At 37.7% G+C, this 18,259-nt stretch overlaps 1 protein-coding gene across 1 annotated transcript; it reads right to left on the bottom strand.

The window, feature by feature from the left end:
• Window positions 1-2,936: 2,936 nt before the first annotated feature.
• On the bottom strand, window positions 2,937-17,152 carry LOC139953311 (sodium- and chloride-dependent GABA transporter 1-like). The gene is made up of 12 exons (XM_071952808.1): window positions 16,718-17,152; window positions 12,855-12,986; window positions 12,368-12,635; window positions 11,747-11,879; window positions 10,884-11,018; window positions 10,318-10,421; window positions 9,771-9,895; window positions 9,204-9,316; window positions 8,490-8,624; window positions 7,486-7,689; window positions 6,185-6,355; window positions 2,937-5,465 (listed from the first exon to the last, which is right to left on the bottom strand). The coding sequence occupies exons 1-12, from the start codon at window positions 16,983-16,985 to the stop codon at window positions 5,208-5,210; spliced, it is 2,046 nt and encodes a 681-aa protein (XP_071808909.1). The 5' UTR covers window positions 16,986-17,152; the 3' UTR covers window positions 2,937-5,207.
• Between the last annotated feature and the right edge of the window lie 1,107 nt (window positions 17,153-18,259).

The raw sequence follows: 18,259 nt of genomic DNA, 5'->3' as shown, positions 1-18,259 counted from the left end.
GTGTCATTCCAACGCCTTGAACGTAAACATTGACTTCAATAGATTAGAGTTTAATCAAATAGTAAACACAACATACTTATCTCAAATTGGGAAAAAAAAACTGAAATACTATTTGCTTTAGTTTCCTCGGATAAACTCCGGTCAGAATTGAGCCGGATTGTGTGTCACATGGGGTCTGTCTTTATTCTGGGTCAGCTTGACCCACTTTCTTAAACCAGCAGCACCGGGGCGAACCCCTTATCTTTTCGAGAAGTGCACTGGGTTATTTTACGTGTATTACACAACACACAGGACCAACGGCGTTACGTCCCATTCGAAGGACGAATCATCATGGCTAAGTGTGTTGCCTGAGGACACAGGTGTCTCGACTGGGCTCAAACCGACACTCTGCTGATCAGAAACACCAGAGCTTGGTGCTCCTATCCGCTAGGCCACGACACCTTATGTTGTACCCAACAGTCTTTTAGCAACAACCAACACTCGAAAGATATGGTCTTACAATACATTTGAATTTCAATAAGTTTCTCAAAAATCCCTCTATGTTTGCAATGATATTGCAGATAGACCTCTCAGTGCCAATACTCTTATCTTTCACTAAGTAAATAATTACGATGGTTGAGTTTAGAGTGTTTAGCAGTCTGACCTGCGTGTAGGGCAGGCAATCTTTTTATCTAACAAAGAAGCTGATGGAAAAGTACTGTACGACAGTTAAGTATGGCTTTCTGCAACATGCATAATTGCTTTAAAACGAGACGAGAAGGTAAAAAGAGGCCGACATAGGACATCTTGTATTCACATAGTTAGATAGAACATATGCATTTGAAACCTTTGAAAAACAAACCGCTCTCATACCCTGAAATGATCTCTTACAAGTAAAAACAATTTTCTAGTTAGGATGCTTTGCCTATAATATACAGCCTTACGTACATTGGCAACACCTGCTTATATTATAGTATTTACATTGCATGGACAATTTAATAATTGCTGATTATTCACACTGCCAGCAATATTGTTTAGGATTTCATAAAACAACACTTTGTTTACCAATAACTGCTTATAATCAAAGGGTGACACTAAACGAAACTATGTTCCTATAAGCATTATAGCTTTCTGGATCAGCAGTTTGCATTATCAGAAATTGAATGCAATATGAAACCAGTATTACTTTATTAGTTGTTCGCTTTTTATCCATACACCGATGTGTGTTAGCACTGTATACTCAGTACTTTCCCGAGTCCTGTGAAAAAATATCACAGGCATGTTACTCGGGTGGGATTCGAACCCACGACCCTTGCAATTCTAGAGCAGTGTCTTACCAACTAGACTACCGAGGTTACCCGGTAGCTAGAGGCAGTTCGAATCCTATGTTTCGGCAGCGGGTACCGCAACGATATAATAGATGCTAAATTAAGTATTACTTTGGCAACAAAATGCTTGCCATCAGATGATGCATGGTGCGATTAAACTGGTTCAAAGGTGCAGTGGGTGTGTTTTATCAGAACGCTTCCATTTTGCTTATCAGCTTCGAAAGTTTCAAAGTCTAAATTGTGTCAATTACGATAAGGTTTTACCTAAGATATGCCTACTTGGATATTTAAACAACAAACAAATGGAAATACAATTGGAAACTCAACGCATTAAAGTGTATTTAGGCTGTAAAAACATATTCTGTACGTACGGAGTACTAAGTATAGTACGTACGAAATACTATTCTGTACGTACGAAATAGTCATCCTTATTGTACGTACGTATTACCATTTCTTTACGGATTACACTGCAAAACATTGATTGTCAAAAAAACAGAGAGAGAAACGAACAACCATATTCCGTACGTACGGGCTACTAAGTCGTACGTACGAAATACTATTTTGTACGTACGCATAAGTCATCCTTGTTGTACGTACGGAAACCCTGGTTGTCTAAAGAGAGAGAGAGAGAAACGAACAACCACATTCCGTACGTACGGGCTACTAAGTCGCAGGTACGAAATACTATTTTGTATGTACGAGTAGTCATCCCTGTTGTACGTACGCATTACTGTTTACTTACGGATTACACTGCAAAACTTAGGTTGTCAAAAGAGAGAGAGAGAGAGAGAGACACAAGTCATCCTTGTTGTACGTACGGAAACACTTGTTGTCAAAAAAGAGAGAGAAACGAGCAACCATATTCCGTACGTACGGATTACTAAGTCGTTGGGTACGTACACATTAATAATCCCTGTTGTACGTACGGATTACTAAACCTTGGTTGCCAAGACAGAGAGAATCAAAATTAACAGCAAAGGGTATTAAATAAACACCAATCATACCATGTGTCATACCAATGGAAAGTTTGAGTCTCTTCTCGGTGCGTTACGGGTATATATTTGAACACTCCCAGTTTTCGCAGTACGTTCCGTACGTATAGATTAGTAAAACGTACGTACGAAACAGTAGTATTTTATATTATCATTTGGCAACTGTTTATGAAAGAGAACAAAAATGTGATAGATCTGCACATAGAACTTTGCCCCATTCGAAATTCTGAACACCACATACGAAATTTAGAAATTTACACTATTTTGATATAATCCTTTGACAAGTTTGAAATATCAAACCTTCTCTCTGTGTAATAACCATAGCATCCGAACCAGTATAGTAAAATACATAACCAATCTATACGTGCAAAGAACTATACCAAAATATAGACCATTCAATTACATGGGCGACCTGTAACTTTTCGTACGAAACACACACAAAGGGTTTAAACAACTGAATGCAATAATCATTTTTGGTGTTACCCATAAACACCGATGAGTGTATTATCACTGTATACTTAGTACGTTCCAAAGCTCTGTGAACAAAATCACAGGCAAAATACTCGGGTGGGATTCCAACCTACGACATTTAATTGCAATGTTAATACAAATCTCCCTGTAGTTTAAAACCGCTCCGTGTTAAATCATTTCATTGTGGCTTTTATTTTATTTAGTCGTCATTAGTTTGTACAGTTAAATTTTGAAAAATTATACTGATTTTTTTTATGAAATATCATACACTGCACAACCTGAGTGTTAAAATTGACACCTATCAAAAAGAGAATCCAGACTAGCATAGAAGGTGTTAAAAAACACTAAGATAACTGTGTTTTATAGTTAGTGTTATTTAAACACACCCTTTGTTGGTCTGATCGTTACCACACCCATAGTGTCAACATTAACACCCAAGTATTTCCAGTGTAACACTCTCAGCTAAGATAATTCTTTATATAAGTCTATCCACATTCTATATAATATATATTTACATGATATACGTAACATAATATGTTTTTATAAATCTTTGCAATGTCTTATTTTTGTGTTAAATACATTTAGTAAAACACAACGCATCATCAGAAATCATCAATAACTAGGCATTTTAAAACTCTAATTCGCTTAACATGAGATTGATCTTTAAAAGAGCTTTTAGTGTTGTGCAGACATAAACCATTTACCCAAAGTGTACAATCAGAAGAATTATACAACTGTTTCATTACTATTCGTTCATTGTCTTTCACATTTTTTTTTGATTTTACTCTGACACCCTTTTTTTAAAGCTGCTTACCTATTATATTATAGGTATGCTCAAAAACTTAAAACATATTTTAAAAGAAATATGCTTGTCCGAATCACGCGACAGATAATGAAACCACACTCTAAAAACTCCCGGGTCAGAATTGACCTGGATTTCGTATCCGAAAGGGCCTGACCAAATTTGGGTCAAGCTGACCAATATTTGGTTCAAATTAACCCATCCCTGGGTCAAGTGTACCCTTCCCTGGGTCAAGTTGACCCAGATTTGAGTTAGTCTGAGCCATTACTGTGCCAGCCTGACCATGATACTGGAATAATGGGATTTAAATTTTGAAATTGTGTGTCAGTTACCGACCCATTTCCGGGTCATTCTGACTTATTAGGGTCAGGTACCACGGGTCTTTTTAGAGTGACTGTCGGTAAAAACAGATGTATAACTTATTTATTAACCCGTATTTTACCAGTAACACACTGTTTTTTGTGCAGGGGTACGTTTTCGCGATCGAAACCAACAACTGTAACTTGGATATAGGGGCCTGATCAGAACAACGTGAGCAATGAAATTTTTATCTGGTAAGTCTGCTGCCACCTAGCGTTCCGAAGTATACATTGCATTGTACTAATCATTTCTCAATTAATGAAACAGTTACTGGTTACAGCCGAAAACGCATCCAGGATTCTTACAACTTCATTTAAATTCAAGAATCGTAATTTTGCTTCAGAAATATAAAGATTTCAGAGCTATAAGGATAAGGAATTTTAACAAAAAAAATTGTATCCATCATGTAGCTTATAATATACAAAGTGAACGATCTGTGCATAAGAAACTTTAAAGATTTCAGAGCTATCGTTAATAATTAAACATTAATGTACATCAAGTGTAGCTCATTTAAAAGACCCCTTGTTCGTTTCAGCCTATTTTGAACGTAAGAAACGTTCGTTTTAGTAAAAATGAAGATGCAAAATTCCCAGCAACTTTATGTGGAAGCACGTTTTGGATTAAAGTCCAACATAATGTTAGAGACATCTTGGGAGACAAATAGAGCAGCCACCATTGCCATTTGCTCATGTTGTTAAATTACCATGAACCAATAAGACGCTTACAACGGACAATACGTTGAACTTAAAGGTGTTAGTTTTTAGAACTCTAAATATTGTGCAACACAGTGTAGTTCAATGTTATCGGATACAAGGCTGTGTTAAGTTGTCATTCCTCGACAGAGTAGTTGTAAACAACTACAAGTCCACAAAGTTTTCATTTGACTTAGCTGGTGCATATCGTGCATTATAAAGATGAGACACTTGCTCAGTGAAGGTTAATATTAACTGATGTTGGTATCCCTGCCTTAAACCAGAGTGCCATTCTCAGCGCACCTTTAGACCCTTTCTCTATGGTGCACTTGGGAGCAGGGCCCTTAGTCCTGCCTCATGCACATCACAAACAGCCATCTATCCATTTCAATGACTTGGATCGTTTGCTTGCCATCCGAAGTTTGGTGTTGAAGTTTAAACAGTCGTGTTGGATAAAACACACAAGAACAAATGATAGAAGAAGTTTAACCACAGAGACTAGACATATAAGTGTCTGATGGGATTTAAAGATGTTGTACACAGTGTTGTTAACACCTGGTGACCTCTTGGTGGCGCTCTACATTTACAAAGAGGCTACCTCTTCTTCGACACCAACGTCCACACGAACCTCGCCGTTGTCTTTCGTGAATGCGATATTGTCGTAGGCGTTTTCGGTCTCAGCGCCTTCTGTAACGGTCTTCTTGTAGGTTGGTGGGATGACATCTTCCGATGTACGGTCTGTCGACACGTCTGAGTTTCCGTGGACGCTTACATCTTCCACTGGGAGTGGATTCTCTTTCTCTTTGGGGAATATTCGAGGAGTTGCCATGTAATGAATTCGCTAAGAAAAATTAGAAAAAAAACGAGAGAATAGAATTAGCTGTTGCAAACTGCTTACCAACAAAAAAGACCCATCATGGTATAAATGCAAAACGTGTTTAGTGGTTTGACGTTTCAACCCCAGAGTTTTTCTTGAAGGCTAAATGACAACGCAACACACATGAATAGGTAACTAAAAGTATCATAAGCAGTGAAGTGGAAATACATGAATAGAGAGTTAGAAAGCTCACAGGGAAAAACATATTTAATAAAGTCACAAGGTTTTGTTTTGTATTTACTCAGGCAATTCTTACAGCGGGGCCACTGATATCTTTAATTGTTTACAAATATTGGTTATTACGAAAAAAATAACTAACATGGCAAAACTGATCCAATACGAGTAGAGCTTATGCATGACAATACTGACATAATTTTGAAAAAGAGAAGCAGCCTTTTTAAATGATTACATAGTTCTGAGTATTTGCACAAATTAACCAAAATAATAGATACCAGGGGCGGATTTCACAAAGAGTTAGGATTAGTCTTATCTCGAGTAGGACGAGTTACTAGTCCTAACTTAGGACTAGCTGTACGTTTTTTATATCTCTTAGGACTAGTCATAAGTTAGGACTAGTCCTAACTCTTTGTGATATCGACCCCTGGTCAGTCTGCTGCCACCTAAAGTGGAGTACCCAAAATACCCTCCCAACAAACTAAAGAATGCAAACAAATTGTATGTACCTCTTTGAATGATCCTGGCGTAATGATAAAGAGGTACACGGCATAAGTGATGACCCACTGCATAGAGGCTATGGACATCATCCAGCCCAAGATCTCACCGGATATCGGGAAATAGTAATCCTCGCCGTATTTAGGAGTGGAATAATCAATCAGACTGAATAAAAATATCCCCTGAAAAAAAAAACAGAACAGAAACATTTAAAGGTAAACAAATCTTGTTGTTTTTTAATCAGGCGCTTTATTGCATCAGTTGCAATGGTTTTTTGATATTGAGGTCAAACTAAGTAAAAATCTAACTGAGCATTAACATTCAAGGACAAGCAAAACAGAAAAATGTAAGGATACAAATGTGATTATTTTTTTTAATCAAGCGCTTTATTGCAAATTTTGTTTGTTTAAGTTGAAGTGCTGTATGTTCCTCTTTTACGTCGTGCTATTGTTTGAAATAATATTAGTAACTAAATGGCCCCTCTATAATGCGGCATTAATGCATTTTTAATGTTTTATTTTATTTTATTGCATTCAATGATGGGGACAAAATTGAAACTTCGTCCACCCTTCACTTTGAAAAATCCACCCCAAACCTTGGCGTGGACGACCCCATTTTCGACACCGGGCTTTCAACCTCTCGCTTTAATGAGATGCATCACAAGGAACCATTTCAAAAGTTATTTTCCATGTACTGCGGTCTTTAGATTACCCCTTGTTTGGTGCATTTCCCCCTCCTTCCTTAAAAAAAAATCTCTATATATAGAGATTTGTTTTACGAGGATCATCAGTTTCTACCTTCAGCTCCTCTGGATTATTTTCATCTAAAGTATTATTTTGTCTTCCTGTCCCCCTAACCAAGAGTGGCTTTTAGTCTAATTTTGAACGAATCTCCGCTTATTAAAATATTGTGTAAAGTCTAGTCGCAACATCATGACTTTGTTTCGTTGCTTTACGAACTAGCGGGAACGATCATCTTGGGAAACCAAGCTGCAAAGCATCGCTGCGAGGTGTCCAAAGTGTCAATTATTTATCAATATATAACTTGCAATAGATAGATTGCGCATGACGTTATGGCCGCCATATTTGATGAATTGTGCACGCTTGAAGCGATATCATTGGCTGAGAGTCGTGCGTAGCGCTAACACGCGTGCACTTTTCCATTGTTATACATCAAAGATGGCGGTCAATGGTGCGTATTGCAATCCATCTATAAATTAAGTGTGACCAAGATGCATGTTCCTCTAATCAAATGAAAAGGATCTATGTGTAAGGTATATAAGTTAAATTGTGTAATAAAGTGAGATACTTACAATTGTGACGACAGGGGTAAGAATAGCCCAGCTGAATGGCCAGAACCACCCTGGGGTGAAGGTTAACATAGTGCTGACGTCATTGTAGTATTTCCTAATACCATAGCCATACGATATTGTGATGCATTCCCAGCTTGCGACCCACAGTAAAGGCATACCACTTGCTGCAAACGAATCCAGTAACTGGAACATGTACATTCCACCCTTTTGACAAAACAAATTAAACAGGGCAAAATTAAAAGAAAGACAAAAACAAAATCGTGTTTTGTGTAACAATGGAATCACTTTACAAAATCATAACCAGCGATGATTTGATTCTTTAAAAGCCATGAATTCCAAATTATATGAAGGACCTTTTTTTCCGGGAAGATTAGTACACTAAACTCCATAAACTCAATAGACACAAACCCGTCAGAGAAAACAAACTCTCTGTGTAAATAAATTAATAAATTGGAAACCATAATTTTTGTTTATTTCATTTCATTTCCTTTATTCTGGTTGTGAAGCCAATGACTCTCAAAAGAGCAAACTTAATCACTGTATAGGCCAAAAACCAATGGAGCGAAGACAAGAAAGGATTTTGTTCTCTTTTTTTTCTCTTTAAAGACACTGGACACTATTGGTAAATGTCATAGACAAGTCTGGACCCTATTGGTAATTGTCAAATACAATTCTTCTCACTTAATGTATCTCAACATACGCACAAAATAACAAACCTGTGAACATTTAAGCTCAATTGGTCGTCGGAGTTGCGAGATAACTATGAAAGAAAAATACCCTTGTCACACGAAGTTGTGTGCTTTCAGATGCTTGGTTTCATGATCAAATTTGTGGAAAATTAGTTCTTTCTCGAAAACTACGTCACTTCAGAGGGAGCTGTTTCTCACAATGTTTTATACTATCAACCTCTCCCCATTACTCGTTACCAAGTAAGGTTTTATGCTAATAAATATTTTGAGTAATTACCAAGAGTGTCCAATGTCTTTAACTAATGTTGAACTTACTTCGGTTATGCACAATATCCCTAAGAAGAAATCTATGACGCAAATCGAGATGACGAAGATGGTGCGTCTCTGTCTCAGTCTGAACTCTGGGAAACCATCCATGAGTGACGTAATGAAGCCCTCTACGACACAAAACTGTTAAAAATAGATAAAACAACGATTGATGAACCATGGTATACAAACATTCCATTTGTTACAATTTGTCTTTCCTAAATAGTTAACAATTAAATTCGAAAGACATTGTTTTCGTATTAGAGATAAACTACAGATGAATCACCAATGGTGTACACACATTCTATTTTGTGCATACCTTTAACAATATATTTTTTCCTGAAGAAGGGCAGTGTATACTGCTCGAAACGTTGAGACAACACCGGTTGTTTACAGAGCCAACACTCCCTTAGAAGAAATTTAATACATGATTGTACCCGCAAGTTGACTATTATTTAAAGTTTGTTCTGAAAAAAACTCTATGTTAATTTTCTTTTTTAGTCCCTTTAGTTTCTCCAATACTATTTCATTAATAATTACACAGCCAAAAACTGGGCTGTTAAAATGGACACCATGGGATACAGAACAGAGTTTTAAATAGCATCATGGGGTGCTACAATTGCATACAATTGATATGTATTTTTTTTTTTTTTGCCATATGTGACAACACCCTTTGTGTTATTTTTAAAACCTCAGATTTGTCCAATGCGTTTTTTCAAGTACCTGACTATCTAAGCCGAGCATGACCAACATAGCAAAGAACAAGATTGACCAGAATGGAGCTCCAGGCATCGTATTCACTGCCGTGGGATACGCAACAAACGCCAAACCAGGCCCTGAAAAAAAAAACCCAAAACGGGTTAATTGTTTGAAATTCCACAGTTATAAATGCACTTCATTATTGGCAATTACTCAAACAATTGTTATCACAAAAACTTACTTGGTTAGGAGAGTTGTTCATAGTATTATATCAAACATTGTGAAAAAAAGGCTCCCTCTGAGGTTTTTTAGAGAGAGGTGATTTCTCACTCAAATAATATAAGACTTCAGGCCTGAAACCTGTTATTAGGCATCTCAAAGCACACACAATTATTTGTGCAACAAGGGTGTTTTTTTTTCTTTCACTATTCTCTTGCAACTTCGATGATCAATATTGAGCCCAATACAATTACTGTCTAAACAGTCGTTGGTACGTGTATTTTATTCCTCTTGTGACGTCATACGGAAAAAAGCTAAGAGGTTTCAGATTTTAACAAGTAACAAAGCAATATCGCACTGAATATTCCATACCTTCATCAGCAACATCTTGTATGTCTACTTCTTGTATGAATGCCATGTAGCCAAGAATGGCAAAGATGACGAAACCAGCGAACAGGCTGGTACCCGCATTGACGATACCCACGACAATAGTATCACTGCGGGAAAGATACAATGAAAGACACTTGGTAACTTACTATCCAAACCATGTATGGTTTCTGACATCTAGTTTTGTTTTAATAATATATTAGTTATGTTGATTGTCTCTAAATTTTTACATCTCTTTTGTTTTCTCAGGTCGTGAGTATTACAGAATTTCCCGGTCAGAATTGCCCTGTATTTTAGGTCCAAATCGGCGGGATCCATTTTGAAATTTCGGGTCAGGAACCAGGGTCAGGAACAAGGGTAAAGAACCAGGGTCAGGAACCGGGGTCAGGAATTTTGGTTACGGATCTTGGATCCGGGTCATCCGGGTCATCTGGGTCAGGGATCTGGGTCATGTCAGGAATCCAAGTCAAGAATCCGAGTCAGTGATCCAGGTCAACCCTGACCCGGTAGGTTTTAGAGCATGAGTACTCACATCAAGCAGTTATTCCTGTAGGGGTTGTAGCTACCGAGTGAGATGAGAGAACCAATACCAACACCGTACGAGAAGAAGATCTGCGTCGCTGCATCTACCCATACCTACGGGAGAATGAGGAAGAAGTCAAAATATTCAATTATAAAGATACAACTTGTTAAGTAAGACGCACCGCCGAAATACAGAGCTTTGACTCGCACAATGAACCTTACATCAATTTATCTGTACCATTGTCAGCATTCACCTCGAACATGGGCTATTAAGAAATTGTATACATTTACACGGTGTTCCCGCAAACCTCTCTATGAATTATTCGAGAGGCTGCAGGCTGCACAACAGCCAGCGAGAGCAAGATAATGGGTCCTGTACAGTACATCATTCATGTTCCAAATTATTATGTACATTCGTCTGTTATCCCATACCACTTGATTGGTTCTCAACCAATAACAACTCTACTATACCCATTCATGTATAAAGAGGAATAAACATTGGTAGATAGTCACTTGGATGAATAATTTAAGCTATGTGTATCCACGAATTCATGGGCGTAGTCTGCGTATATTTACCGTTGGTTCCGTCAGCTTATCAAAGGTTGGAGTGACGTAATAAATGATACCAGCCGTTGAGCCTTCCAGGAGGAGTCCATTGATGAGGAGAATCAAAAGGATGACGTAAGGAATAAGAGCCGTAAACCAGACGATCTAGGCATCAAAAGAAATCATACGAAATATTAAACATTCTACCCACAAAAAAAGGTTATGGGTCAAAATTTACTCGGATCTGGGTTCCGTGAGGCCTGACCCAGTCAGTATGACCCAGAATCTGTGTCACATTGACCAATAAATTGGTCAACTGATTGAAGCAGAATCTGAGTTAAAAATCACACTTCTGTAAAAATTTTCTGGGTCAGCCTGACCGGAATAAGGTCAAGCTGACCAATAATGGGGTCAAGCCGGGGAGGTTTTTTTTAAGTGCATCTCAGGCTTTAATCCAAAAGAATAGTTCAATATGGCTCAAGCTGCTGTAGGACCTACGTCACAGGGCTGTTTTCGCAGCGAATGTTTCGCAGGAGTTCAGGGCAAGACAACTGATGCGAAGTGTTCGTGCATGGCGTGGATAAATAGAAGTAACTATAAATAAATAGTAAACTTGCGGGTACAACCATGTGTAAATCTCTTTTGTAGGAGTGTTGGCTCTGAAAAGAGCCGGTAAGATCTCGACGTTTCGTTCGGCTAGCACTAGTCATGCATTACTCCTGAAGACGAGCAGAGTATACTGTTCTATAAAAAAAACGTCGAGACCATGCCCCCGGCTCAATTCAGAACCAACACCCACACAAAAGGGCTTTACACAAATGTAGTCGCAATTTTAATTTTCATTTATAGTTTCTTCCAATGAAGTTATGATGTTAGGTTATGATATGGAATACCTTTCCGGTCGTTTTGACACCTTTCCAAATGCAGAGGAAAGTCAGTACCCAGGCCAGAGCCAGACAACCCAGAAGATCCCAACGGATACTTCCAATCTCCTCAAAGCCGGAACTAATATGAAGAACTCTTCTCCTGAAAGTACCAACATTCATACTTATTTATTGACAAATTCATTTTAATTCGTTGAAATGATACAAGTAGAGGCCGTTCAGGGGGAGGGTAAACAAAAGTTTCCAAATCAGCATACATGTGCCCGCCGCTCAAACCCGAAAATTAATCACTAAATACTAGATAAGCCTACAGAATAAAACTGCATTACGATTATTATTCTGTGGAAACATGTGACCCTGTTTCATTGAAATTGTAAAAAAAAATGGCATGCCAACTTGTGAAGCCAAATTTGTAAATCCAACAAAATGGCCGACCGTGTTTAGTTCGCAAAGTAAAAGGAAACCGTGCAATTTCGAATCCTATTTTGTGTGGATCCTTATTCAACATCTTTTTCAACACCATTATGTATTTCACAACAAACGGGTACACTCAAAGACCAACTCGGCCGATCAGAGGCAACGTGTCCCTTTAAGGAGTTAAAGTTAAGGTGTCCTCTAAATGCCACTTACTCCCAGTACTGCTCCGCTGGTGACTCGCCCATAACCTTCGGCAGTAGAGACCCATTCAAAGACAGGAAATATTCCTGCCTGACCTCCTTGGTCAAATTTGCTTGAAGTTCAAGTTCGCTGCAATACTCATTGTTCCAGTAATTTTTACAGTCGTTCCACGGCAATACGGACGTGAAAGAAACAAACATGTAGAAGAGAGACCACGACACGATGATGATGTAGTACACGTTCAGCATGGCGGCGATTGTGGCGGCAGCCAGACCAACACCTGTAAATAACGGACGTGAAGGAAATATTAAACGTAACACTATTAAAAAGAGACCAATACATGATGTCACAAGTCTTAATTGATAAATGTGGGGTCACAAAACAAATCACTATGGTAATATTGACAACTCATCTTAGGGTGAATCTTAGTGCTTTGGGAAATCGAGCCCTAGAAAGTAAGGGAAAAGGTTTTTTTTTTAAGAGGTGATCAAACTGTTACCTTTTATTGCTGGGAATAAATCCCATGTACTGATGCCACCTGTCTGTAACATCTGTCCCAGAGAGACTTCCATCAGGAAGATTGGTACACCACACATGACCAATGAGATAAAATACGGGATCAAAAAGGCACCTACAGAAACAATCAATCACTAATGTTAATTGTTTATGCAAATTATCATAATATACGGGATGAAAAATGCATCAATGCAGAAACAATCTATGCGCGCGGAGTAGATTTTTCGGGAGACTTCTCTGCTCTTTGACTACTAACTGCTGGGCGGAAGGTAAACCATTATCGCGTCCGGTACTACTACTAGCTTCGAGGGGGCTTCTCATTATAAACGTTACTTGTTTCAACGTTTCATAGAAATAGTTGACGGTGTGGTCATCTTGACTTTACGCAATTCCAACTCATTGTAACCAAACTGAGGCTAGACGAAATAATAGTCTGGTGTCATGCGCAATGAATAATCGCATTCATTACTGTTATTGGAAAAGGGAACATGACCAAGATGGTGTAGCGTGATAAAGGCCTATAGCTTGCTCTAGGCATCATTATGGTGGTGACTGGGTGAAGAGAAGTAATTATGGTTAAGTGCCTTGCTTAAGGGAAACAGTGTCATGACTGGGATTCGAACCCACACCCCGATGACCCAGCCACCAGAACTCGAGTCCGATGCCATAAGCCGGTCGGCCACACCGCAAAGGCGCTGTCCGTTTCAGTGACACTCTATGCACTGTTGACATGAGATATATAAAACCATAAAGGTATTTTACGTGTTTTTATACGGGTGGGGTCTGTGTCTATGTATTATGTTATTTGTTTAGAGTGCAGGGGTAGTTACGAGAAAGGTTACCAGAAGAGCTGACAGATGAGTAAAAAAGTTTGTTTTGGGGGGAGTTTTTTTGAGGATTTTGTCAGATCATACACCGTACTTTATCACATGTTTGTGATCCTGGTTTGTATATCTTAAGTAAACACTGCTACTCTCTGATACAACTATAATGATGTCGTGTTCAGTAACACAATGGGTGGATCGACAATGACCATACCTGTACTAGCTTTCTGACCTATCCTTATCATTATTATAAGCTTATATTTAAGCAGCGATATAAACTCCACCCGGTCACTTGATGGACCCAGTGGAAATTTACAACACGTACTAGCAATGATTAGAAGGTTATAAATAATTAAATATACCTTATATAACGCAGATAAATGTCATATATCATTAACAGGATACTTTGGGCCTTATGAAAGACTAAATTGAAGGTTTATATTTTGCTTTTATATGAATGAGTACAGAGGAATTAACCAAATAGTTAGTTCATTTTAAAATGTATAACCGATAACATTTAATGTTTGGCAGTCCGGTTTCCTAAAGATGAAATTGAGTTCAAGCATGTCACAATTCTAATATTAATATTATAAAACATTTCAAGAAATACCTCACTTCGAAATAGTGTGGTTCTGTAAAAAGATATCAGTGTTTATGCCCAAAAATTTGAATCTGAAAAGTGTTACTGTCAGTGACGTTTCTCAGAGTGTGTACCCCTATTATTAGGGAGTATTCTTCCTGCGTGGACATTATTCGCTCAAGATTTTCAGGGATATCTCATAATTGGGACCGCCGTTTAAAATACAAATTTCACAGGTTAGTTTTGATGTTGAATAACATCTACATTGTCAAAGGAACAATCGTTTACGTTGCCTTACAGCATGTCATATTTCCTAAAGATGAAATTAAGTTTAAGCATGTAAAACCTCCCGAAGATGAAATTGAGTTGTCATATAATGACAGTAGGATTTGTACTTCCAAAACAAAAATGGCTAATAGAAAAGGTATGCCTGTGTGTGTCTTGTACACAAGACCCATCAACCATCTCACTGCGTCAACAATTTGACGGGGAAAATTCTTCTATTCCCCAGCTGTTGTTTAAGGCGATTATTGGTCATGGGACATCACGAGCTAAATTAATTTATCATAATAGTGATAAACTTAAGTCTTCATTTAATGGGCTATTTTCGGAGTCCGTATCCGGTTTGGTTTGTGATTTTGATCCCAGCGAATTTTAATCATTTAAATATTAAGTTTTATTATTGGGCTTATAGTCCTGGCAGTTTGCCATAACCTTAATGTTATCATTTCTGTTAAGAGTTTAAATCCAAAAGATGGAAATTTGCAATCGGGGATAAAGAATATTATTTTTGGTTTTACCATGGTTTTACCAATACACCGATGTGTGTTAGCACTTTATACTCATCAGTACTCTCCCGAGCTCGGTCCAAAAAAAAAAAAACAGGCAAATTACTCGCCGACGGGTGGGATTCGAACCTTCTCATTCTAGAGCAGTGTCTTACCAACGAACTAGACCACAAAGTTTGCTCGGGAGTTTGAATCCAGTCTTGTATAAAACCTATTCTGTTTTTCTTAAAATCAGAAGTAAATTAGGTAATGTGGAAGATCATCTTTGTCATTATAGTTCTCCAACCGTAACTTTGTATTTATTTTTCCTCCAGGGTGTTGCTCATAATAATAAATGTACAGATGTACGAATAGACGATTTACAGTTGTATAAACACACTATTTACAGTTGTATGATATATTCATAAAACTGTGTAATGACCAACAGCCCGGAGCAAAATAAATACAAAGTTACAGGTGGACAGATATTCTGATAAAACAAGCAAGTTAATAATTAATTTTGTCCAGCGGTGTTGGTGACCTTTGGTCAGGGGCTGGCCTCTATAAAACCATGAAATGATAATGATGTTTACATACTATGATTGTGGAGATAACATATGGAGAACACCAAGTGGTTTGATCAATAATCGGAGAGCAGCGAAGTGGAATTTTCCAATCGGCAGATACTTGTTAAATGTCCATTTTGTTATGTCCTCTTGATACAAAAGGACATTTGCAAAATTTAACCATAAACCTTCCAATTTAAAAGAAAAACTTACGTATAATGATGTTTACATTCTATAATTATGGAGAAAACATTTGGGGGAAAAACAACGGATTTGATCAATAAATGAAGAGCAGCTAAGTGGACTTTTCTAATCGTCAGATACTTGTTAAATGTCCATATTTTGTGTCTAAAGAAAAAGTGCACGAATGAATCATTACCATTTTATAACTTGAAGGATGACTTATATTTATTTAAAATACATCCGTTGTCATGAGTTTGTATGCAAGTTTCAGCTGCTCCAATTTTTAGAACAAAGAGATGGCACAATGATATAAAAGTGTCTCAACGACAAGGTATACTTTTTGTAATTTTTATAGACCAGTAATTCCACTTGGTGTATCCCAACATATGTATGCAACAAGAAACCTGTGAACTTTTGGCTCAACTGGTCATCGAAGTTGCAAGAAAATAGTGAATGAAAAACACCCTTGTTGCATTGAATTTTGTTCTTTATGCTTGAGAGGGTAAAGCCATGTCAGTCAGATTTTTGACACGCTTAGTAGTTTGGCTCTTAGCGCGCTGTTATTAAAATTAATTGCGAGCTACATCCATTTTCTAAGACCATTGATATTTATATGTAATACTTTGTAGTGCTTCCTAATGCCTTAAAGTTAAACAAGTTAATTTTATTACTTTTAAAGGACATTCTTTTGAAAAATCGGAGCCTCAACATATAACGATTATACTAAATGTATAATGAAACAAAAATGTTTTGCGAGTGTACACGAGTTGTCTTTGTTTGAAAATTGAGGTCCAGCTTCAATCTTATAGGTGTAAGGTTGAAGCTGACTTTCAACGCTCGAAAAAAGACATAATCAAAGTAGTATTGACAATGACAATGGACATGGGAGAAGAGGATGAAGTTCAAATGATTCGACTAAGACCAACCTCCTCCATTTTTGTAGCATAGGTACGGGAACCTCCAGACGTTTCCTAACCCCACGGCGTAACCAATACACGCCATGATGAAGTCCATCTTGTTCCCCCATCCTTCTCTTTCAACTTCCTCCTCCTCTTCATTAAGCTCATCATCATCGTCCATCATCATCTTCCCCATATCGATGGGCATCATCTCCTTCTCAACCCCGCCGTTCAGATGCGTCTTTCCACCCACAACATCTCCGTTCAGCGCTATCTCTGACTTCAAGTCAGCCATACTTGCTCTGGAATCAGTTTTAACAGTACAGGTTTCACTGGTTTTCAGGAGTCTTTTACCAATCAAGTTTCCAGCACAACTCAAAAAGACTCGTAACTATTCAACCTTACCAAACTCTAATCAACAGTTGTATAACTGATTAAGCCTTACAGTCCGTTCACTTGAAAGATTTATGTTGATACTGGCTGATTGAGTGAGGGTGAGATCAATATACGCCAGAGTATTGTACACAGAATTGATAAGAGACACTAGTACCAACAGTTCAAAGTTCATTGAATAAATTTAAAGGGCGGACCTCGTGGTATTTGTCGGTGTCATTGTTTATTTTATACATCAAACCAAGGTTGGGTGTGTCCACATTTGTATTCATTGTTTAAATCTTTTAAAATCCATGGGCTATAGCGTTTGCCCTATTGGATATTCAAACAAGTTTTGGTACTTCAGATTTCCAAAAGAAACAATGAACGAGTTTGGCACCACCACCAACCAAACAAGTGTTACTCAAGTTTGTTTCTTTGATGCAATATGCCAACAACAAGGAAAAGGGTTGGGGGATGTAATTGATAAATTAAAATGCTTTGTCGATCAATGGTTCTAGTACTTTATCGATCAACGCTGTTTAATGGTTCTGGTACTTTGTTGATCCATACAGTTCTGGTACTTTGTTGATCAATACAGATCTGGTACTTTGTTGATCAATACAGTTCTGGTACTTTGTTGATCAACACAGTCCTGGTACTTTGTTAATCAATACAGTTCTGGTACTGTGTTGATCAATACAGTTCTGGTACTTTGTTGATCAATACAGTTCTGGTACTTTGTTGATCGATACAGTTCTGGTACTTTGTTGATCAATTATTCTAGTACTTTGTTTATCAATATAGTTCTGGTTTTTTTTTTATCAATGGTTCTGGTGCTTTATTGATCAATGGTTCTGGTACATTATTGATCAAAGGTTCTGGTACTTTGTTGATTAAGGGTTCTTACCATAGTACTTTGTTGACCAGTGGGTCTGGTACTTTGTTTATCAATTGTTTTGTAACTTGGTGATCAACGGTTTGGGTACTTTGTCAATGGTTTAGTTCTTTCTAAATTAACGTTGTGGTACTTTACTGATCGATTGTTTAGGTACATTGTTGATCAATAGTTCTGGTACTCCGTTGATCAGTGGTTTGGGAAGGCAGTTGATCAACGGGTGCTTTATTGACCAATGGTGTTTGTTCCATTGGTATAATCGATAGCAAGATGTGCGATAACAATGGCATTATTTATCA

This window comes from Asterias amurensis, chromosome 2 (assembly GCF_032118995.1).
Source record: "Asterias amurensis chromosome 2, ASM3211899v1".
NCBI classification, from domain to species: Eukaryota; Metazoa; Echinodermata; class Asteroidea; order Forcipulatida; family Asteriidae; genus Asterias; species Asterias amurensis.
The sequence above is the reverse complement of the archived record's forward strand: the minus strand, read 5'-3'. Positions and strand labels throughout refer to the sequence as shown.